Raw genomic sequence first — 25361 nt, 5'->3', positions numbered from 1 at the left:
GGTAGAATAGAATGCCAGTATCTGCCTAGGCTCTGACAATGTGAGGAATGGACCGATCTGTTGATAGCAATTTAGAATTAGTGTCAGATGGACTGTGGAGGGATAGGATAGAAGCAGTGATGAAATGGTGAGAAGAGTGACTCCTTAGTATGGGGTGGGGGGGGATTAGATTCACCTCATCCATTTAGTGTAATTAAAAAAAAAAAATCAGTACTCTAAATTTGGATATGGCTATCTTTAGACTGAGCCAAAATATATATCTCCGATTCAGTTGTTTATGTAGAAAGGAAGGGTCCATGTTGGTATATTAATAAATTTTGGAAAGATTTTCATTAAGGGGTCAAAGGTTAGCTAAGAGTTAAATATCAATCACATTAACTACAAGACACTATTTCTTGAAATTTTTATGTTAGTTGGTAGAGGTGGTGAGCAGAAGAAAGTAACTTGAATCTTTAAGCACATTGGAATACTTATGAATATACAAGATGCCCCCCCCCCAAAAAAAAAAAAAGAGGGCCTCCCTGGTGGCACAAGGGGTTAAGCACCACACTGTGAACCAATCCTCTGCTGCATGAGTTCGATCCCCAGCCAGCCAGGGAGCAACCCACATGGCACAGCAGACCTCTCCTGTCTTGCCTGCTGCTCCCCTCAGCAGTGTATTTCAGTCATTCTGCCTGTTCTGTTGACTGACTGTGGTGAATCCTCTCACCCCCCTCATCTCTGGCCTGTACCCCAGCTCTTGTATGCATAAAGGAATAAATCTTGGGAATTTAAAAAAACCCAAGTTTACACTGAGGTGTTACAGGTGTTATCTGTTGAAGCTTTCATCTGATTGGATCCTCATATGTGTACATAAATACTGGTTTGAAATGTGACTTGTAGTAGCAAATACTTTGTCTTCAGAGTTTTAGCACATTGGAGCAGGTACTATGCCATTTTCAGATTTTAATTTCTCTGAGCAATAAAGTGTAACATTTCAAAGATAATTTTAAAATAGCAACAATTAGACAAATATTTTAGTTACTTTGACATGAGTCTTTATTTTTAAAGGATTCAGTGTAAAATGAGAATCTGACAGTTATTATATATACCCTAGCTCTTGTATGCATAAATAAATAAATCTTAAAAAAATCTTTGAAAGAATTTGGTCCCATGACAGTACCCTCTAATGGGGAGATTAATTTTCATTTTATTTCTAATTTTATTTTCTAGGTTTTTGTTTTTTTTTTAACAGTGTGCTAGTAATCAGTAAAAGTAAAGAGACATCTTATTTTTTAAGCCTAGTAAAATTTTGTGGTAGTCCTATTATATCTGATTATGTTTGGATCTGCTTCTGTACTCTGTTCTACTGATTTACTTTAATCTTTTCTTAATTGATAAACTATTATATAGTATAATAATGCAAAAGAAATATTTTCTTGATTGGGACCTATTTTATAGTGGCTTTCTAAGCTGGTAATTTATATTTTAAAATTCTTAAAATTAATGTGTTTTGTGTAAGCAGTTCACAATGTACTTATTTTTGCTGGTCTTTCACCACTTAATTGAATATTCAAATTAAATTTACTTTTTTATATTTTTGCATGTAATTAAAGATAAATTCCATGACCCTTTAAATCTGATTCAAATAGTTGCCTTTTGAAATTAAGCATTTTATAATCCTATCATCTTGCATATTTGATCATCCACTACAATTTTTTGTTTTTTTTTTATTCTTCCCACATTCCCCATTGATGTTTCTAAGTGAAATACAAATTTGCTATTCCTTGGATTATTAAGGGCTCTTCCATGCTTATATAAGTTGTGTAGAAAACAATTACACTGAATAAAGAATAATCTTAATAGAATTTGGAATAGTAAGAGTAAGTTAGTATAGTGGCCACTGTGCACTAAAGTATTCTAGAACCAGTTTGGAAAAATAAGAGATGCCCTTGTGCCACAGAAAGTACTTTTAATTTCAGAATTGTGAGGAAAATGTTTGTTTCATGTACATTAGCCTGTAGTTGTGTTCCTAAAATTCTAAATTAATCATCATAGAACAAAGATGCATGTGACATCCTCCCCTAGACACCTGGTATCATTAGTCTTACACAGGTACAATCACATGTGAGAAGCAGGGTGTAAGAAGGTATTGGGGTAAAGGATGGAGGTGTGTATGTATCCTGACTCAACCCTGTGATTGGCTTCAAGACCAAGGACACCAGCATGTAAATTGTTTTTAATAAAATTTACATAGCCAAAGCACTCCTGAGAAAAAAAGAAGGTAATGGAGGCATCACACGCCCAGACTTCAAACTATACTACAAAGCCATAATCATCAAAACTGCATGGTATTGAAACAAGAACAGACACACAGACAAATGGAATCGAATAGGAAATCCAGAAATAAACCCACAGATTTATGGTGAACTAATCTTTGACAAAGGAGCAAAGAATATGCATTGGAGCAAAGAAAGTTTGTTCAATAAGTGGTGCTGGGAAAACTGGGTCACTACATGCAAAAGAATGAAGCTTGACTACTACCTCACACCATGCACAAAAACCAACTCAAAATGGATTAAAGAACTAGACATCAGAATGAAACCATAAAATACATAGAAGGAAATATAGGTGAAACACACTACGTGATATGCACATCAAAGACATCTTTACAGACACATCACCCAAAGCAGTGATAGTGAAGGCAAAGATCAACAGCTGGGACTACATCAAATTAAAGAGCTTCTGCACAGCAAAAGAGACAATAACAAAAACTAAGAGAAACCCCACCAACTGGGAGAACATTTTTGCACACAACACTAATGATAAAGGACTGATCACAAAAATCTGCAAAGAGCTGATGAGACTCAACAACAACAAAGAAAATAATCCAGTCAAAAAATGGGCAGAAGAGCTAAAAAGAAACTTCTCTGAAGAGGAAATGCAAATGGCCAACAGGCATATGAAAAAATGTTCAACATCACGTGTCATCAGGGAAATGCAAATCAAAACTACCATGAGATACCATCTTACACCAGTGAGAATGGCACATATTAAAAAAACTAGCAACAACAAATGTTGGCGAGGTTGTGGAGAAAAAGGAACTCTCCTGCACTGTTAGTGGGAGTGCAAACTGGTCCAACCACTATGGAGAGCTGTGTGGAGATTTCCTGACCTACTAAACATAGAGTTTCCATATGATCCAGCAATTGCACTCCTAGGTATTTACCCAAAGGACACAGAAACATCAACTCCAAAGAGCACCTGCACCCCTATGTTTATAGCAGCACTGTTTACAATAGCTAAGCTTTGGAAACAACCCAAATGCCCAAAAATAGATGACTGGATCAAGAAGATGTGGTTCATATACACCATGGAATATTACTCAGCAATCAAAAAAGATAAACACATGCAATTTGCAGCAACATGGATGGAGCTGGAAGGGATCATGCTCAGCGAAATAAGCCAGAAAGAAAAAGAAAGATACTGGATGGTCTCACTCATAACAGGAATCTAGAAAACTTAAATAAGGGACCAGGAAAATGAATAACTATAAGAAAGCGAAAATCAAATGCAACAAAAACTATGAACCAGAGACAATCTGAGGGGTGGGGGGCGGGGAGGGGAGGGCTTGGGGTCAAAATAAGGGGGTTGCAATTGTATGGGGAATATAAAAATAAAATTTATAAAAATTTAAAAAAAGAAACTAAGAGAAATGTTTTGGGACTGTCAATCTCACCTTTATTACGTTCTGCCAGTTATTGTGCTAGCAGCTAAAATAAATACTCTAATTTCAGAAAAAAACCAAAAAACAAAACAAAAAAAAACTTCCAAGTATGATTAATTTGACATGCTGCTTCATTGTATTTATTAACTCAATTACTTCCTAACATTTGAAGGAACTTGTTACCACACCATTAATGTAATTTTTTGTGGTTTTGTTTTCATAAAGGATTGGCAAGTGGTTCATGAAAAGATGAGATTAGAAGAACCTTTGTATAGAGAAATCCTAATTCAGATAAAATAGATTATGCCTTTGTGGGTGATAATTAAAATTACAAAAAGAATTCTTTAAAGTGTAAGACATTTTGAAGTAACATGGTTTGGTTTCAGTCATACAGCATTAAAAATTAACATCTGTATATACTTAGATCTGTATTCATCGCTTAGGTCTAGGTTCATCCTTCATACAGATGACCCCTTTTCTCCAGTCAGTCCCTTATTCCCCTTTCTCTTCTGGTAACGACCGTTTTTCTTTACTCTAAAATTGTAGTTCATTCACTTTTGTTTTTTACCAAAACACACAAGGGAGATCATGATGTTTGTCTTCATGTGAATGAATTACATCCATGTTGTTGCAGGATTTCATCCTTTTTTTTTTAATTTATTTATTTTTTGAAGATTTATTTATTTATACAAGCACTGGGTACAGTCAGATGCGCAGGAGGGTGAGAGAATTCACCAGAGCCAGAGCAGGGAGCAGAGCAGGCAGAAGGACCGAGGTACACTGCTGAGGGGAGCAGCGGGCGGCAGGAGAGGTCTGCGTGCCATGTGGGCCCCTTGCCCGGTGGCCGGGGATCGAACCGACGCTGCAGCTTTGCAACCCAGCGCTCAACCACTGTGCCGCCTGGGAGGCCCCATCCTTTTTTTTTTTTTAATGGCTGAATAATCTGTGTGTGTGTGTGTGTGTGTGTGTGTGTGTGTGTGTGTGTTTTCAGTCATCTGTCAGTGGGCGCTTAGGTTACAGATTATGCTTGTGGACATAGGGCTGCATATATCTATTCAGTTAGTGTTTTTGTATTCAGATGAACCCAAAAGTGGGATAACTGGGTTGTATGGAATTTTTTTCCTTCCTTCTCTCTCCCCCCTTCCTTTCTTCCTCTCTCTCTTTCTTTCCCAAAATTACCATACTATTTTCTGTGATGGTTGTACCAGGTTATATCTCCATTGTATGCTGTTGGCTCCTTTGTCATAAATATGTTCTCCATGCATATGTGAGCTTATTTCTGGGCTCTCCATTCTATTCCATTGATCTCTGAAACATCTGTTTGGTTTTTTTTCTGTTTTGAATAATTTTGCTTTGTAATATTACTTGAAGTCCAGGAATGCAATACTTCTATGTCTCTTTTTCCCCTCATGATTATTTTGGTTATCTGGGGTCTTTTGTAATTCCAAATAACTTTAAAAAAAAAAGATTTATGCATACAAGAACTGAGGTGTAAGCCAGAGATGCGAGGATGGGGGGTGAGAATATTCACTAGAGACAGAGTGGGGAGCAGAACAGGCAGACTGACTGAAATACACTGCTGAGGGGAGCAGTGGGCAAGACAGGAGAGGTCTGCTGTGGCATGTGGGTTGCTCCCTGACAGGCCTGAACTTGTGCTGCAGTAGCTGGCGATAGCTTGATAAAGCTAGCACTGTCTCTTTAACCCCTGTGCCACCAGGGAGGCCCAATTCCAAATAACTTTTAGTGAGTGTTCTGTTTATTTGAAGAATGCCATTGGGATTTTGATAGGGATTACATTGAATCTCATTATAGGTAATGTAGGCAATTTAAAATGTTAATTCTTTCACCTTTTCTTTTTTTGTGTCTTTCTTTTCTTTTAGTCTGTAGATTTCTCTATGCATGTCTTTTAGCTTGGTTACATTTATTGCTATGTATTTCTTTTTGATGTGATTGTAAATGGGATTGTTTCCCGATTTTCTGCTAATTTGCATATAGGAATGTAGTAAAATTTTATATATTAATTTTACAGCCTGCCACTTTATAAATTTGTAGTTTCCTCCTCATTTTCTAGTTTTACACCATTGTGGTCAAGCTTGATAGGAATTCAGTCTTCATAAATTTATTGAAACCCACTTTGTATTCCAACATTCATTCTATCCCTGAAAACATCCCATGTGTACTTGAGAAGAATGTATATTGTTTTAGGGTGAAATGCTGTGTAAATATCTAAGTTTATCTCATCTAGCTTGTGTTGATTTTCTGTCTCATGTGTCCATTGTGTTGCTGTGCCCTTCACCTCTCTTTGTATTTTGGTTTTCCTGTGTTGGGTGTATATAAATTGTGTTGTCGGAAAAGTCATGGTATTTTTTCTATGTTTTTCTTGCCATACTGATCTTTTTATGATACCCATCTTTGTCATGTTATCTTTTTTGGTTGTAATATATCTGACAAAAGTATAGTAGTTCTTGCTTTTAAAATCTGTAGATGGCATGTATTGGGTTTTGATTTTAGTCAGTCCAGTCACTCTGTGCCTTTTGATTACATTGAGGGTGATTATTGATATGTGAGAACTTCCTGTTGCCATTTTATATTTTGTTTTCTGATTCTTCCCTCTTTATTGCCTTGTTCAGTTTTCTGTGAACTTTTTTCTTTTTTAAGTAGAAGAGCTCATTTTCAACATTTCTTGTTAAGGAGTAGGGTGAACTTGACTGGAAAACGCCTTTATTTCTCCCTCCTGTTTTAAAGAGAGTTTTATGGGATGGTGTATTCTTGATTGGAAAATTTTGCGTATTTTGAATATGTCATCCATTTGCCTGGCCCATGGAGTTTCTGCAGAGAACGTGCTCTGTTTTTGATGCTAGCCTCATTGGAATACTTTGACATATGCTATCTGCTTCCCCCACCTTCCCTGGCCACCTTTAATGTCTTTGTCTTGTACTCTTGGTAGTTTCTCTTTTGTGTCTTGTTGTAGGTGTTTTTGTATTTAGATAACCAGATCTTTCAGCTTCCTAGACTTGTGTATTCAGTTCCTTCCCCAGGTTTGGGAAGTCCATAGTTATTATGTCTTTGAATAACGAAGCTGTTCCCTTTACTCTGTTCACCTTCTGGGATACCCTAATATCCTATGTTGCCTTTCCTAATGGAGTTGGCTAGCTCTCATAGTGGTTGTTCATTTTTAAAAGGCCTTATTTCTCTCTTTGACTTGAATTGTTTCTAGATTCTCTCTGAACTTGTAGATTCATTCCTCCATTGGGTCTGTTCTGTTACCTTAGTTTTCTGTAGGCACTCAATCTTGTTTATTGAGTTCTTCACATCCTGAATATTTATTTTCTTTATAGCTTCAGTCTCTTTCTTTTGCTTGTTTATTTTTTTTTCCTCTGATCTCATTAAATTGCTTTTCTGGGTTTTCTTGTATTTGAATTTCTTCATGATAGCTATTTTGAGTTGTCAGATTTCATTCTTTCAGGTCTTTTTTTTTTTTTTTAAGTCGAAAGTATCTTACTACAGATTTATTTATTTATTTATGCATACAAGAACTGGGGTGTAGGCCAGGGTGGGGGAGGGCGCAAGAGGATGCAGAACAGGCGGATCAACCAAAATAAACTGCTGAGGGGAGCAGTGGGTGAGACAGGAGAGGTCTGCTACGCCATGTGGGTTAGCTTCCTTGCTGGAGATTGATCTCATGCCTCAGTTGCTGGGACATCTTAATAGCATGAGAGTTCTGTGCCACCAGAGAGGCACTGGTCTTTAAGTTTGGTTTCTGCAGCAGACCATTCTCTTTTGTTGTATCCTGAAGTTTTGCCTTTGTTGGAGGTATATTCCTATGTCTTCACATTTGGCATGTCTACCATCTGTTTTTGCTTGTTTTTAATCAGGCTCACCTGCTTACTGAAATGCCTTTCCTTTTTTCCCTAATCGGTAACACTATTGCTTTCACGTTTGGTATCATGAGGTCCTTATGGCTGCTACTACTATGTTGTCACCACTTGCAATCCATGTCTTTAAATCTGGTTTCTGAAGTGATGTTCTCCCTCATGATCTCTTCTTACTTTGAAGTCTTGGGTTGTCTGTGTTGGTATATTCTTCTGCATATTTGACTTGTCTACCACCTTTACTTTTTCTTTTTGACCTAGATTACCAACTTAGTACCCGCTTTTTCTTTTCCCAGCAAGTGATGGTAAGGTTCTTTTTATTTTTTTGGTTACTACACATTTCTATAGGTGCTGCAGGCACCTGGGGAATGGTGGATTAGCTAGTGTTTTGTCAGGGAGGTACAGAGGCATGGAGGGGGCCAGCTGCTGTCACAGATGTACTGGGGGATGCCTTGTTCATGTCTGTGATCTTTTTTTTTTTTTTTAAGATTTTTATTTATTTATGCATACAAGAACTGGGGTGTAGGCCAGTGGTTCGGGAGGTGAGAGGATTCACCAGAGACAGAGTGGGGAGCAGAACAGGCAGATCTACTGACAGGAGAGTCTGCTGTGCCATATGGGTTAACTCCCTGGCTGGGTGTTGAACTCAGGCCACAGTGGCTGGCAATAGCTTAAAAGTGCTGAGACTTTAATAACTTTCTGAAACACAAATATGGTGAGATGCTGGTTATACTTCCTTCTCACCTCCTTGCTGTAAAATTCTCTCAGTGATGTTCTGTTACAGAATACTTGTGTTAGTTCTCTCTCTTGTGAGGGAAAACAATGCAAGGAATGCACTATGTTACTATCTTTGTGATGTTACTTTTTCCGCAAGACTCCTGTGGTAAACCTCTGTTGTGTTTTAAGTTTTAACTAAATGCTTGTGGGAAGTCTGGTGAAATTTAAGGATAAAGTTTAGCATTCAGTGACCATTATATATTCAGAAATTAATATTAGCCATGTCAGAAATTATAATATTCTCCCTTTACTTCTTAAACCTACAGTTCCTCTTCCATAGATAGATTAGCGGTAGAGGGATAAAGTAATTACTTAATCTTTAATGATTACCCTTACCAAATTTAAAAAGAATAGTAATATTTGATACCAACTAATTTACTAATTTAATAGAATGGCATTGTCAGTTCACGTGTCACTTTTGGGTTTAACGTTTTAACAATCTGCCAAAGCAGTTTCTATTGTGCCTGCACCATTTTGTATATACACCAGCAGTTTGTAGATTACCAGTTTCCTTTTACATCTTCCCCAACACTTAGTTAACCTTTTGATTATAGCAGTCCCAGTGGATGGGAACTGGTATCTCATTTTGGTTTGATTTTGCATTTCCTTAATGGATACTAAGTATCTATTCTTGTGTTTATTGCCCATTTGTCTATCTTCATAAAAATACCTATTTGAGGGCCTCCCCATTGGCTCAGCAGTTGAGCACTGGGTTGTGAAGCTGCCCACAGCCTCTGCAGCACCGGTTTGATCCCCAGCCACGGGTTTGATCCCCAGCCTCCGCTGTGCCCGCTGCTCCCTCCCCTCAGCAGTGTACTTCAGTCCTTCTGCCTGTTCTGCTCCTTGCTTTGGCTCTGGTGAATTCTCTCACCCTCCCGTGCTTCTGACTGTACCCGGTGCTTGTATAAATAAATAAAATCTTTAAAAATAAAAAAAATGCCTATTTGAATCTTTTACACATTTTTCAAGATTTTTTCAGTGGAGTAAAATACACATAATGTAACCTTTTATAGTTAAGTAGCATCAAGTGCATTTACAATTCTGAGCCAGCATCACCACCATTCATCTAAAAACCTTTACCTTGGGCCTCCCCAGTGGCACAGCTGGTTGAGCTCATTGCTGGGAAGCTGTCCTCAGCCTCTACAGCACAGATTCCCACATGGCACAGCAGACCTCTCCTGTCTCGCCCGCTGCTCCCCTCAGCAGTGCCTTTGGTCTGTCTGCCTGTTCTGCTCCCCACTCTGTCTCTGGTGAATCCTCTCACCCTCCCGCACCTCTGGCCTGTGCCCCAGCTATTGTATAAATAAAAAATAAATTTAAAAACCTTCATTTTTCCAAACAGAAACTCTACCTGTTAAACAACCTTCCCTATGCCCTGCCTTTGACAGATGTCCTTCTGCTGTCTCTTTGAATTTGACTAGATTAGATACCTCATTCCATAAGCAGAATCCTAGACTATTTGTTCTTTTGTATCTGGCTTATTTCACATGATCAAGACGTTGTAGCATGTGTCAGAATGTTATTTTATAGGGTCAGATATGACCCATTTTACATGTATATACTGCATTTGGTTATCCACTCATCTGTTGGTGAACGTCTGGAGTTGCTTACATATTTTGACTATTGTGAATAATACTGCTGTGCACATTGGTGTACAATTATCTTACTGGGTCCCTACTTTCAAATATTTTGGTTGTCTACCTAGAAGTGGAATTGTTGGATCATAAGGTAATTTTTTTTTTTTTTTTTTTTTGAGAAACCACCCTACTGTTTCCCACAGTGTAGGGTGGCTGAATTATTTTACATCCCTACCACAATGCAAAGATTCTAGTTTCTGTACATCCTTTCCAGCCAATATTTGGTTTTGCTTTTTTTTTTTTTTTTGATAAATGCAAATCTAATGGATATGGAGTTCTACATCATTGTGGTTTTAATTTAGAGTTCCATGTCTGTTAACCATTTGTATATCTTTGGGTACATGTTGATTCAAATAGTCTGCCTATTTTTTTAATCAGGCTATTTATTTTAGGTTTTTTGTTGTTGAGTTGGGGTTCTTTATATATCATGGATGTTAACACCTTATCAAATACATGAATTACATATATTTTCTCCCATTCTATTTGTCTTTCTACTCTTACTGCTAGTGTGAATGATATACAAAAATTTCTTATTTTGATAGTTTTCTGTTTATGGATTTCTTTGTTGCCTGCACTGTTGGTATTACACAGTAGGTTTTATATCAGTACTGACTACTTTTGAAATGTCTTGGTAATGCATCAGGTTCCTTCCAAACTCACAGTGACTTAGTTTCAAGACTTAGTTTTTTGCTTTGAATTTCAAACATTTTGGCATTGGCCACAAATAATTCGGTTGTTTGTCTTGAGGGTTTTACTTTCATTTTAAAGAATGTCTACTAAATTCTTACCTGAATAAACATTATTTGTTTGAAAGTCCTTTCAAGTAAAAATGACTATAGCTTTTAATGTTAAAGTAGCCTGAACATGCTAGCTGAAAGTGAAGGCAAAAGAAAAAACTGAATTTATTTTGCTGTTTGACAGATCCAAGACAAGAAACTTAATTGTTTATATATAAACGTTACCAACTTGGATGTTAATAGTTTTGCATATGGAGTTATCCTGACTTGTCCATTTAAAACTATAAATGTTATCTTGGGATAATTTATATAACCTATTTAAAATGGGGCAGTAACTTCTCCCTGGTTAGGTTTATTATTAGGTGGGATAGAGTCAAGACCAAATAATGTTTTTAAAATGCAAAGAATGTCACTATGTACACAAGAGACTCATCCAGAGGTAGTTCATTTTAAAGGTTTTTTTTTTTTTTTTTAATCATATTTGGATTTGGTTGTGTCAGGAGTTGGGAGCTGGTGTGGCACAGTGCATGCTACTGAATATTAAGACAGCATTCTCACTACTACTTAGTCCGATCTTAATTTCATTAGCATTAGTGTATAGTTTGGTGAATTGAATATTTTTGCTCTATGTTCAAGAATTGTAAAGGTACAAGGCATTAATTTTTTTTTTACTTTTTGCTTATAGGATTCAGTGGTCCCAATTTAAAGGCTATTTTATTTTCAAACTGGAGAAAGTGATGGATGATTTCAGAACTTCAGCTCCTGAACCAAGAGGTCCTCCCAACCCTAATGTCGAATATATTCCCTTTGATGAAATGAAGGAAAGAATACTGAAAATTGTCACTGGATTTAATGGGTATGCACTTAATATTATTTTAAAGGTTTAATTTTTAACAGCATTATGGATTTTTCTTTCAGCTTTTGATGTATCTGATTGTTTAATAACTGATTATCCATTAGAATAAGTTTTATGTCTCTAGTGGCATATAGAGTAGTTACTGATTTTCATCTTACAGGTATTTAAAATATTTACAGTTTTGTTTTATTTTGTTTTGTTTTAACTTGAACTACCTTTTCATGACTATCACTGGCATTTGGACTTTAAATGGATATGACTGTGGTAACATTCATTTATCAGGAAATATTTTATGGTTTTTATTTCCCTTTTTTGTATTTTGTGTTATAAATCTATAAATTGCTCAGAACCTGTATAGTCATTAAGTCACATTTCTTTTAAAATGGAAAATACTAATTTATGAAGATACTCTACTTACTGTTCATTAAAAAGTTTTCTGAGTCTCCCTTCTGCTCCCACTAAGTAAGCCACTTTTACTTATTGCACCAAAAAGATCCTCTGCACTAAAATAAAACTGATTTTTTTTAAATGTTATTGTGTCTCATATTCTGTATCATTTTATATATTTTCTTTTTAGGGCTTTATATTTTTTTTAGTGTTTTCTTTATTGAAGGAAAGAAATATTTGTGAAGTTGAATTTTTCAGTATTTAGTTTGGCGCCAACAGTTTGGAATATGGGGTGATAATACCAAATTTTACAGTGGTTATCTTGACAAGAATTCGTATTAAGGGTAGATTTTATTTGAAAGGGTTTCAGTTGTGGATGTTTATGAAGCATAAATGTGATCTCATTCTTTCTTTGGATACTTAAACAGATGAAATTTGCAATGTCAAGTTCCCCTGTTTTTAAAAGAGTTTTCCTGCTTTGGTCTGTTTCAATTTACTGTTACTAAAATACTTTTTGGGGGGTAGAATTTATAGCTTTATATTTGTGGTCCCTCAGTTAATATGGTTGCCCATGGAGGTTTGAGATGGGAAAGGAATTTATTTTCACTCTCTACCCTCTTGAAAATTGTTTAACTATACTCACATATTTCTTATCAATACTAGTTAATTTTTCTTAAAGTACATACCCAGGAGATGACACATACTGTGTATTAAAAGTATATTGCATAAAATTTTTTATTGAACCAAATGTTTAAGATAAGAATTGGAGAACATTTATAAATAGTACAAAGACAGAAAGATTATACTTAGACTGTATAGTGACTTATTTCAATAAATTATGGCTAACTTAAAAATAAGAGTTAAAGAGAACTAGGTCATTATTATACCACTGTGACTGTAACCTAATTTACTTGTGATTCTGAAATGTCATTTTTAATTCTTTCAAATTAAATTGAATTATAAACAGATCTATAAGTTGGTGCGTTAACCCTAAATGTTTGTAATTTTTAAATTTGTAAACATAATTGACCTATTTCATAAAATTACTTGAATAGTCATTTAATGCCTACATGTGATTAAACATAATTGCATTAAAAACATTTTTCATCGGGCCTCCCCTGGTGGTGCAGCGTTTTGAGCGCTGCGTTGTGAGGCCGCCCGCAGCCTCTGCAGTGCCAGTTCGATCCCCGGCCACCGGCGAGGGTCCCACAAAAAATAAATAAAAAAATAAACCATTTTTCATCTTTGAACCTTAAGTCTGCTGAACTTAGTTTTAAATTTGATTTTTCAGAAAGGCAATTTTGAATCATTTTCCCTGATCTGGTAGAAACCAAGTCTTAACCAGTGATACATTAATGTTTTTCATTTTTAAATTTACCCTTTTTTATTATATAAATATATAGACACATTAAATGTGTCAATCTTTTTCAATTTTATTTTCATGTCTCCAATATATGAAAATTAGTTGCTTTAAAATTTTTGACATGGTTGGTAGAAATAGCCTTTGTTCATTTTCAACCAGCTTGAGGGCTTATCTTTTCTAGTATATTCCTATATATTCTGTTTGTGCTGTAGATAATCTTTTAAATTATAAAAGCAACACGTTAATGGTTTTAAAAGATGGCAGAATATCAGAAAAGAACGTAAAGAATCAAAATAGGACCATGATATATCTACGTGTATTATCCTTTTAAAAGAACTTTGAATCTTTTCTGTATCAGTATAGTTAAAGCCATGTCTTTTGTTTGTCTATTTATTTGAAATGGCTGCATTATTTTTTGGTACATGAGCATGTTATAATTTGTCCCATTCCTGTTGGTGGAGGGTGTTTAATTTTTGATTGGTACAAATAGAGTTTGTAGTGAGTATCCTAGAACATACCTTCCTGTGTTGATGACTGACTTGTCATGTGCTGAATATATGCATAAAATCTTTTAATTTACAAGTGGAATTGCTAGGTCACAGTGAATGTACACTTAAAATTTTACAGAAAGTACAAACTTGACCTCACAAAATATGTTCTTTTGTGCTTCCTTGTGTATGAAAGTGCAAATAGTGTATCTCTTCAGTATTAGTGTGTGTTGGTTTGTGTTTCTTTGATTGCAAGTGAAATTGAATACTTTTTATATCCTTATTGGCTCTTTCATGAATTACAATTTCATGGTCTTTTGATTTTCCTGTTGGTAAGTTCCTTGTTTAATTCTTGCTTTTAGTTAGTAAAAACTTAAAGTGCTTCATAGTATTTTGCCATGAAAAAGATTATTTTTAAAAAATATTTCAGTATATTTTTTGCATATAAATTTTCCCTCCTTGATGTGGCAATTGTCCTTTTACTTGTTTGCTTGATTTCCAGAATTCTAAGATTCTAGAGAGCAGAAGTAAACTGCCTTTTCCATATAAAATTAGAACAGTGAATGTCTGAACATTATAGGTTCTCAAAAATGTATTGAATGATTAAACAAAGGGAATGAAAACATTTCTTTGTATCTTAATGATAGATAAATGCTTAAGTTTTGGGGTTTTTTTTCTTTTTTTAGTTCTATTTTCTTGTCCTTTTAAAATTACTTTTGAACTTTAAAATTTTATAGGAGAAGATGGATTATAGCTACTCTCCAGAAGTGAAGTTACAGTTTCTTAGGTGAGAAACACCAAAAAATAAAATTAATGAAACTAGAAAGTTTAATGAAATGGTCAATTACTTGGTATCTGTTGCCTCTGCAAGGGGTTATGGGCTTACTAGAACTGGGACCATTTATGAAGATCTTCTTCGTAACATAGACCCCATGAATGTAATTTAGAAACTGTTAATAGTTCATTCCTGTAATTGTATATCAAGAGGGATTTTGAGGGGCAAGAGAGAATGTAACTTGCATTCTTAGTTTTTAAAAGATCATTTTATGTCCTCTTAGTTACTGAGAATGGAAGAATAATGAATGTAAAAGGAATTGATGAAGTCCTGCCCATCCTTTAACAACACTGTTTAAAAATAAGCTGTAGGCTTCATTTATTGTGCATAGTTGACTTAAGATAGCATGGCTATGTATTTATGAGGGTATTTGGAAAAAGTACACACAACCACTTGACACCTAAAACTGCAGTGTTTTCTTTGGCATGATCGTCTTTCTGACTTGAATTTCTTTGCTAAAGTTACTTTAATGTACATAATTAACCAGATTGTGCTTGTCATGAAAACTTTCACATGATTGTTTTATATGTGTTGGTGCATGAATACAACATATCTTGTATGTTTCTATACTTGTGTGTGCCACTTCATACCTTTTTTTTTTTTTTGAAGATCATATATGAGATTTTTATACTTAAATCTAAACTGTAACTTTAAAAGAACTCCTTTTTTGGTTTTGTATTGTTTGCCTCAGAGTTAGGTCTAATATTATACAGGGAGACCCTGGAATTCTAGCCCTTTTTTTAAATTTTGTGCTCTTACCCCTTTGACCTCTTTTACTGTTTGCTGTATTTTCTCCTTGGGGAAAAATATTTACTTTTGTATTTTTCTATTTTTGTCTATATTAAGCATATTAAATATATCACTTAAAATGTGTTAACTTTTTAATATAGCTGGTTAAATATCAAATTATTAATTAGTAGCCTTCCCTTCTTACACTACTCCCTGTTTGGTGGTATATGGTTTAATGTGATACCTTCTTTAATCAATTTTTGAAATTGAAGAAATAGGAACTGGCAGAAATCTAATTTTTTTCTTGACATTTATTTGATACAATTAAAATAGCACTGAAGACTCTACTGTAGTCATTCTAAAAAATGATCAGTTTGATTAAGAGCAAAGAGTGGGAAATGGCATTAGCCTTACGTTTAGGGTTACTACCATTAATGGAATAGGCTAATTCTTCATGTTAAATTTTTATAGTTGTCATATCACAATGACATTTTCATTAAAACTCAGAATTTTTGGCATTTGGTTTGTGGGATTAATATGTGCATCTGAATACTTACAAATATGTGGAGAAGTTGAAGGCTGTGTACAGAAAGCATATATTGCTTTAAGTAAAGATTTTCTCATTGGATTCCAGTACACGTAAGAGTAAACAAAACTGAGCCCATTTAGCCTTTGACAACTGAAAGGTGTTTTAGTTAGATCCCACCTAAGTAGTTAAATCAGATGCAGTAAATCTTATAATTAATGCACAGTGTAAATGGTACCAATAATAGAAATTTTAAAAGATTTGAAAAGCATACCTTTATGCATAAAACAGAAGTGCAAAACTGACCACTGAAGCTTTTTTTTCATAGGATATCTTATTTTCTGGTTATCTCTAGCTTTTTACTTTAATGGTCTATATGCTATGTTTCCCATTTCTTTCGCTTTTCATCAGAAAAGCTTACTTATGTAGCACGTAGTTATTTTATTTTCTAACTTTGATTGAAATATGCCATTTTTTTCTGAATTTCTTTGAAAAAGTATCTTGGTATATATTAAGAATGTAATACAGCTTAATGATCAGATCTTTAAACAGATCAAGACAAATCTTAGTAAAACTAATCTCAAGTTAAAATGTAAAATAAAGAATTTGTTTAAAATTTCCATCTTTAAAAAAAATAGCCTGAATTGTTCATTTGTATGTATCAATATCTGTCTTTATTCTGATGTTCAGTTTTCTTGAATTTGAATTACCATAATTTTAGGCAAATAAGATTTCGGGTTTTTTAATCAGTAAATGGGGACAGATTGCAGACTAAATATAAAACTAAAGTCAAATGTGTGATCCTGTTTAATCAGACTTGGTTGACTCTTCTTGGAATTCAAAGGAATATTTTTAAAGTTCCTCTGTAGTCGATCTTTGGTGGGGCTGAGCTCCCACACTCTTAGATAGGATCAAGATGATGAACACCATTGTTAAGGGATTGTCATTTAGTTCTCAAGATAGTTATATGAGTAGTGCACTTTCACTTGGACATGAGGACATAAAGAGAGGTAAAGTCATCTTGGACAAGGTTTCCTAGTGGGCTAGCCAGTAATGTTTTTTAGGTATTCTATAACTTGTACATTAAGAGTAGACTGGTTAACATTTTTCTGTAGTCTTCCTGAGTAATGCCATTTCAAAAGACTTGTTACTTTTATGTCCTTTACTTAATGTGTGTGTGCTTCTTTTTAGTATTTCAGGAGTTAGAATAAGCTACTTTGTGTGCTATGAAGAGTTACAAAGCTAACCTCTCTGTATCTGTACTGTTCGGTACATTCATTTTTTATTTGTTTTTCTGGTTGGTTCTTACACCTCTTTTTAAAAACCTACCTCTAAGTGTTCTAACGTTTATGCTTTCTTTCCTGGCATATAGTTTATTCTATGTTAATAGTACTGTGTGTACAGATTTTATTAGCCTTTAACTATTGTGATTGTAATTATTTACATGGCTGTCCCACAGTTGAGCAAGCATCTCTAGCCATAATAGGCTCTTCTGTTTAAACAGTTTTAAAAATACACAAACTGCAGGTAAAGAGAGACCTTTCAGGGCAATTGTCAAAATTATTTACAAGTAGTTTGTAGTTTTAGCCTTCTCAGGTAAGGTGGAGGGTGGAATGTTCTAAGACATTTTAGTGGTATATATTGAACACTTGGTGAACTGACTTCTAAAAGTGTGTAAGAATGCAGAATCAGTTTTTCACAGGCTGTCATTACTATCAGACATAATTCATCCCCCCCACCCAAAGCAGTATTAATTTCACCAACATACAATGTTAATAACTGGCTCTAGTTTTACTTACCTTCCTAACGAAAATAAGTCAAAGCATTTACTATAAACATTGTTAAATAGCAAGTTTAAAAATACATTTTAAAGCTAATTTTGTGAGAAAATACTTTTAAGTGTGTGAAAGAAAATCAGAGTGAAAGACATAACTGGACTATTTCTTTAAATATTTGTCAATTAGATACTGTTTGAATATTCTTAGCACTTGGTGCTGTTTTGTTTTTAATGTCTATAACTTTCCGTTACAGTATCATGATGATATCATTAATAGGGCGGGTGGTATGTATGTGTGTGAAAGATTTGTGTTTTTTAAAAAATATCCAAAAGGCAAGTTTATTATTTTTAAAAGGAAAGGAATAAGAGGGCACTTGCACAGATAGAAGCGGGCAGAAAAAACTGCCCCTGAAAGGGACAGGTTTGTGAAACACCTGCATAGTCACAAATGGGCAGGAGAGCTGCCTGTGTTTAAGGTTTAAGAGTAATGACCTAAAATAGGGACTAGATGCAGTTCTGCCAGTATTACTCTGAAATCCATGGTAGTATTGACTTCAGATACATATGTATATAAAGATTCATATGTTGAGCATTAATAATATGTGAAGAGATACTGCCCTTTTGAATTTTTTCAGTCAAATGTTAACAAGGAAACTAAATTTGTAAATTGATGTTATTTATTATCTATATAAAATTTGAGGAGCTGCTTTAAGTATTTTTGATGGTGGTGGTTTGTGTATTAGCTACAAGTTTTCAATTATGTGATGTTTATATAGAAATGAACAAAACAGATGTGTATGGTTACTGTCATATTGTTAGTAATGTTGCTTTGTGCTTCTCTTCCATTTTAAAGTTTTGACAGTGTATGTCACTTGAAAAAATTTTCAAAAGCAAGGAAGAGTATTCTTTTTCAGCAACCTGAAGGTTCTTGTAGCAGTCATGACGAACGTCAAAGAACATATATGTATTTCTAGGTGCTTCTGAATTATTTCTGATGTAATTGTGCCCAGTCTTTTAGTAGGGTATTTGTCTGACTATTGAGTTTTGTCACTAATTGAAGTAAGATTGATTCTTTACCTCTCAAATAACTAAAATGTTTGTTTTCATATGAATAACATTTATGCTTTTCTAAAACTTGCCTTAAGTGTTACACTTTTTATACGAATAGTATTGATGATGAGAATATGAGAACTGAGTGTAATTTCTCCAAATTAGAAGGTAAACATTTATGATTATGTGTGGTATAGTAGAAAGGATGTGAAATTTGAAGTTAGAGAAACTTTGGGTTTGAGTCCTGGCACTTTGTTATTATTCACTAGCTACCTTGGTGGGGTGGGGTGGCATGGGGGGAAGAATTGTGTCAAACTGTCTATAAGTAGTAAAGAACTTTGTGAATGTTAACTCTTACTTGGAGACTTTGTAATTCTTTTATAAAGAAAATAAGTAGATTTGTATGGCAAATAATGAAGTCTGACGTTTGTACTTATTAGCCGAAAATGTCATATATCTAATGCTCATGTTTGCTGTTCGGTCTGTAATTTCTAATGAATGCTAATAATATGAGATCAAAACTAATTTATGTTTATAAAATTATGTCAGTTTTGTATTTGCTATAACATGAACATTTGATTATGGTTGAAGTATTTGGTAAAGTTAGCAATAAGATACTTAACCAAATATTGACTATTTTAAGATGAAACATGTAGATTGTATATAAAATTCTAATTGTGAAGTGGAACCATTTTTACAGTACATTTTTCATTGGAATCATGTCTTACTCCATTCAATAACAAGACATTTGTGGCTTTTTTTTTGAACATTGTAAATATTTGTGTGCAAAAGAGCACTTGAAAAAAAGTTTCTGTATTTAAATAAAATCTAACTTGATTATTATTTGTGTTGCCTTTCTTATAAACTTAAAATTGAACCAGCTTTCAGGATTTTTAAAGTTTTTTTCTCAGTTTGAAACTTGTAAATTGTGGATGTTCTTTTTAGACAGAGGGGAATTGTTTTCTGGTTAGGACAGGTATGCTTCTTACTGTGTGTATTTTTAAGTGACTCATCCCCGCAGTTTCTTTTATAGCTTAACACCTGGGTAGGACTAGATAAAACTTTTAAGTAGCAGGAGTAATATTCCTAATTCTCTTCAAAATTAATGACCTCAAACTAAAATTATATTTTTTTGCAGTATCCCTTTTACAATTCAGCGACTATGTGAATTGCTAACAGATCCAAGGAGAAACTATACAGGAACAGACAAATTTCTCAGAGGCGTAGAAAAGGTATTTTATTATTGGCATTATATTAAACTGTAACATTATGGATTTCAGAAATGAACATTGAGTTAAGATCTTTATCTTGAAGTAGGTTTCTTAGCATACTGGAAGTTCTTTCCAAATTGTTTTACAAGTTTGAGACAGATTAAAGGAAAGAGGGAGTAAGGAAGACCTGTGATTAGTTTGGGAGAGCAGCTTATGCTTTTGTCTTTTGGAAATTCACAGTATTTTTAGTACTGTTTTGCAAACTTGTTTACTACAGAATGGTGTTAAGAGGCACATAGCTTTGCAAGATCATTGATGGCAAAAGCATTTATATTCATTGTTAAGGAGAGAATGGTATATTTCAGATTTAAGAATGAGGGAGCATTAATTTTGGGTTTTGGGGGAGTTTTGTGGGTGAAGGGATGTTAGTAATCAGAACTTTCTGGTCAAAGGAAACAGTGTGAAGGAGAAAGTCATCCATATGTTTTAGGGGAATAAAAGTAAAAAATTGATTAAACATAAGTGCAAAAGGGAAAGATGGAGCCCCATAGGAACCAAGATTGGGCCACTGGGTTTCCAGTTCCCTCAGTTGGTGTTTGTAGTCCAGTGTTCATTTTAAGATTTTAATTCAAATTCAGCTTATTTTTCCCTCGGAGCCGTCATTTAAAACATTACTCTGGTTTACAGTAGATCTTGGGGTCTTACTGAATTACTATGTTTTGCTGAGTGTCCATGCCCTCAGATTTAAGAAGATTCCCGAAGGACGAAGGACAGGGAACTGAGGATGGTTGATCAGTACTTACTTTTCACTCAGGGACTTACATTTTGGTGATCTTTGGATAAGGCGGCAACATGACAGTAGCTATGCCAGGGGCTTGCTCTGCAATCAAATGGAGCTGCATTCTTTTGTGATTGTTGTCTTTGGGCCATTTACTTAATCTAAATCACACTTTCCTCACTTGTAAAATGTACATAACAATAGGACTACAAGGGGACTAAATGTAAAGCACTTTACTTTGGCTCATAATAAACTTTTTCAATGAATAAACTGATATTAATAAAATTATCAAGAAGATTTTTTTTTAAAGACTTGAATGTCTTTCATTGGGACATATGATAAAACACATCAAGATTTGGATTGGGTGCTGTTTTGTAAAGCAGTTCATTCATTGCACTTGCCTTAAATATCACTTCTTGGTGTGATTTTTATCTAAAATAAGAAAGCACAGTTCCACTGTATTAACTATAGTATCTAGTGTCAGGACTCCAATAGAATAGAATTTAAATTAAAAAATAAGCAAAAAAAGATTTTAAAAAAGATAAAAAATAGATAAAAATATAGCATAAAAATAGATAAAAATACAAAACAGTAGTATAGGTCATTATTTTTTTGGTCTTTTGTATGAAGTTTTTGTTTTTGACCATTTATTTTAGTAAAATTGGAAATAAATGAAAGCTTAACCAAATGGTTATTTTTGAGAAATTTTTAAAAATAATTAAACTTTGTTATGGTACTTATTTATGTTAAATCATAAATTTTTGTTGTTGCAGAATGTGATGGTTGTTAGCTGTGTTCATCCTTCCTCAGAGTAAGTATAGTTTTTGTTTTCTAGTATCTTACATTCTTTTTTTTTTTCCCCAAGATTGATTTATTTATGCATACAAGAGCTGAGGTGCAGGCCAGAGGTTTTGGGGGTGAGCACATTGACCAGAGAGAGAGTAGGGAGCAGAACAGACGGACTAACTGAAATACACTCCTGAGGGGAACAGCGGGTAAGACAGGAGAGGTCTGCTGTGCCATGTGGATTAGCTCCCTGGCTGGGGATTGAACTCATGCTGCAGTGGCTTGACACTGCTGAGACTTAACCTCTTGCACCACGAGGGAGGCCCAAGTATGTTATATTCTAATTAAAGTAGGTTGCATTTCTTTTCTGGGTAATTAAGCATGATAATAAATACTTCTGAATCTACCACCCAGTCTCCAAAGTGTAGAATATTGCCAATAATATCATGTATGTGTTTTCAGTACAGGAATTTACATTGAGAGATTGGTGATTTACTATAATGTGAACATTGCTAGATTTATGTACTGTCATGGCACTTAAGACCCTAGGATCCCACCCTAGATATCTTTCCAGAAGCTCTCTAGGGAATGATGCCTAGGTTTGTAATAGCCACTTGATGTTCATTCCTCTTCATGATGGAAAGTGCATTTCCCATTGTCAAGATTTATATAGCAAATTAAGATGTTAGTTTAGGGGCCTCTCCCCAGTGGCGCAGCGGTTGAGCACTGGTTTGCGAAGCTGCCCGCAGCCTCTGCAGTGCTGGTTCATTCCCTGGCTGCTCCCCGGCCACTGGAGGAGGGTCCCACATGGTGCGCGGACCTCTCCTGCTGCCCGCTGCTCCCCTCAGCAGTGTACTTCGGTCCTTCTGCCTGCTCTGCTCCCCGCTCTGGCTCTGGTGAATTCTCTCACCCTCCTGTGCTTCTGACTGTACCTAGTGCTTATATAAATAAATGAATAAAAAATTAATGAATCTTTAAAAAAAAATGTTTAGGATACAGTCTTTGGCACTGTTACCTTTTTGTTATGAGTGGATGTCCTAGGAATTATAGGACACTTAGCAGACTAGCAATCATCCCAGGTCTCTACATACTGGATTGTCAGCATTGTTCCCCTCTCTCCTGAAGAATGTCTTCAAACATTGCCAAAAGGAGGCTTAACATTAAAACAATAATAGTGAATAATTACATTAAATAACATTAAAACAGTAATAGAGAATTCATTGCACTGTTAAATAAGACAGTAACTAAGATAATCCCACAATTATTTTTTGTAGAAGTCTTTGTTTGATTCTCTGATAATGAGATCTTACAAAAGATCTTTTAAACCTATGATTCTTACCAAACTGAAAAGCAAACCATCCATAAATCTTTTTATTTTCTTACAGGAAAAACAATTCCAATAGTTTAAATCGAATGAATGGTGTTATGTTTCCTGGAAACTCACCAAGTTACACTGAGAGGTGAGATCATTGATTGTTAATATTCAAAGAGTTTGCATTGTCCTACTATTGAGCACCAGAGTCAATACACTATTTTTTTTTTTAATTCAGCATTCTGTGGAGGATTTGAGATATACTAAACAATTTGATGACATATGGATCTGAAAGGCAAAATATAGCACATAAAGAAATCTTGTGTTCATATAAAGAAATCTTGGGAGGGATGACTATTTACAAAATTGAAAAAATGGTGTTCACCTATCTTGTTTCATTTATCTTACTATAGGTCTAATATAAATGGGCCTGGAACACCCAGGCCACTTAATCGACCAAAGGTTTCTTTGTCAATCCCCATGACTACAAATGGCTTGCCTGAGAGCACAGATAGCAGAGAGTCAAACTTACAGCAAAATGAGGACAAAAATCACAGGTTTGTATATGACATTTTCAAGCAAAGTTTTCTCCTAAAATGACATTTATCGATAGTTTTCAGTACACATTGTTTTTAAGGTGTTTTTAGTGGATAGAGTTTTAATGCAGATGCTATAAAATGAGTGTAGAAAAAGCTTAAAGTGCTAATTTGGTTGGGAATCCTATTTATAATAGGGTCTTAAAAGTAAAATGGTAATGATTCATTTTCTTGTTTCTGAAAGTTACTTGAAAAGAGAAAATACTTTGAAAACTCATTGTTGGTAATAAAAGGAAATCTTTTATCTATGTCCCATCTCATTTTCTGCTTCATGTTAAGAGAAAGAAGACTAAATGAATGAGAGGCTAAAGAGAGTGTGTCCTTCTGAAATAATGGTAGTTTTACAAAAAGAATATTTAATAGAGAATTGAACAGAAAAATTCCATGTATTTGTTGACCTGTTCCTAATGGGAACATTCACAAAACAGTTTAGGTTCTGTCAAAATTACTGTTTCACGTTTTTCTTTGCCCAGATGTTATGGTTTAACATTGAAATGCAGTCTAAATAATTACTAGACCTTAAGAAATGAAGATAAAGAAAATAATCTTATTAATGAAACTTTACAGTGACTCTCCAACATCTGAATCAGATGGTTCCTCTGTGAGCCCTATGAAAAATAAACATCTGGATGAAGATGCTGGGGACGCTGAGGGGCATGAGGTAAAAAGACTCAGGTTTGACAAAGAAAGTGAAGTCAGAGAGACGGCCAGTCAGACATCTTCCAGTGAAATTTCTTCAGTTATGATAGAAGAAACAGAAACAGCATCATCTCAGGATAAGGACAAAGAAAGTAGTTGTACCAGGCAGCACTGTACAGAAGAGGATGAAGAAGAGGATGAAGAGGAAGAAGAAGGTATTTAGAGACCATCTGTAAAAGGGTGGAGTAAGGAGATACTCAAATTCTTATACTTCATTTTTGCGTGAAAGAATTTAACATAATGGAACTCCTTATAATGCTGATGTTGGGCTTTTCTCCCACCTGTATGTAGTTGCTGCTGAGTTTCAGGGGATATGATTTGAACTGTAGAGTGTCAATTCATGAAACTTAACTATGGAGGTATTTTGAAAATAAAATTTAACTACAACAACATTTGCTTATTTTTAGAGTCTTTTATGACATCAAGAGAAATGATCCCAGAAAGAAAAAATCAAGAAAAAGAATCTGATGATGCCTTAACTGTGAATGAAGAGACTTCTGAGGAAAATAATCAAATGGAGGAATCTGATCTGACTCAAGCTGAGAAAGATTTACATTCTGAAGGTAGTAAAAATACAGGCCCTGTAACTAGTGTTTCTGATTGCCATGAAACAGAAGAATTAGTAGGATCCAATTCTAGTAAAACTGGAGAGATTATCTCAGAATCATCCATGGAAAATGACTATGAAGCCACAGAAGCCACAGATGAACCAATGGAACAAGACTAACTATTTAGAAACATTTAGATGCAGTATTTTACATACAGTTCTGGTTTTACACTGTATAAAACTTTTATGTAATAAAGTGGACCTTTAGTTTTACAAGAGAAGCAGGTTGTAAAATAAAGTACTTTATGGGATAAATCCTGAGAGTTGTACGTGTAAGAACTGTGAATATCAGCTCCTCTGGGTCCTGCTTACCGCTGACTTTTTTTTTTTTTTTTTTTTTTTTTGAGGGGGGGGTCTGGTCAAATCAGTGGTTTGTGTATAGATTCTTTTTTTAATTTAGAATTGAAGTTTTTAAACTGGAAGGTAATAATTATAATTTTGAAAACCTTTTTGAGATTACCACCTTTAGTTTATACATATGCAAGAAAGCTTTTTGTCTTAATGTCTTAGACAGCTCTAGCAATTTTCACATTTTGGTCATAGTTTCAGCATTTTAACATGTGAATTAATAGGGTTTCATGCTGGTTTCCAGATTTTATTGTTTGACTATGTACAATGGAACTTTAAGTCAT

The 25361-nt window shown here is 34.6% G+C and overlaps 1 protein-coding gene across 3 annotated transcripts in view; it reads left to right on the top strand.

The window, feature by feature from the left end:
* Nucleotides 1-24849, top strand: part of PPP4R2 (protein phosphatase 4 regulatory subunit 2) — a gene marked incomplete at both ends in the record, with an annotated part of 46610 nt that extends 21761 nt beyond the window's left edge. The window contains 7 exons of one of the 3 annotated variants that reach the window (XM_084248070.1): nucleotides 11415-11585; nucleotides 19879-19972; nucleotides 21503-21540; nucleotides 22901-22975; nucleotides 23241-23384; nucleotides 23991-24277; nucleotides 24530-24849. In XM_084248070.1, the coding sequence (XP_084104196.1) occupies nucleotides 11415-11585; nucleotides 19879-19972; nucleotides 21503-21540; nucleotides 22901-22975; nucleotides 23241-23384; nucleotides 23991-24277; nucleotides 24530-24849 (1129 nt within the window). Of the gene's footprint in view, nucleotides 1-11414; nucleotides 11586-19878; nucleotides 19973-21502; nucleotides 21541-22900; nucleotides 22976-23240; nucleotides 23385-23990; nucleotides 24278-24529 lie in introns of those variants that run through there. The other 2 variants (XM_084248071.1, XM_084248072.1) reach the window with 2 other exon arrangements.
* Nucleotides 24850-25361: the final 512 nt, after the last annotated feature.

This window comes from Talpa europaea (assembly GCF_964194135.1).
Source record: "Talpa europaea genome assembly, chromosome: 11".
Lineage (NCBI taxonomy): Eukaryota > Metazoa > Chordata > Mammalia > Eulipotyphla > Talpidae > Talpa > Talpa europaea.
Note: the sequence above shows the minus strand (reverse complement) of the source record. Positions and strands in the feature narration are given on the sequence as shown.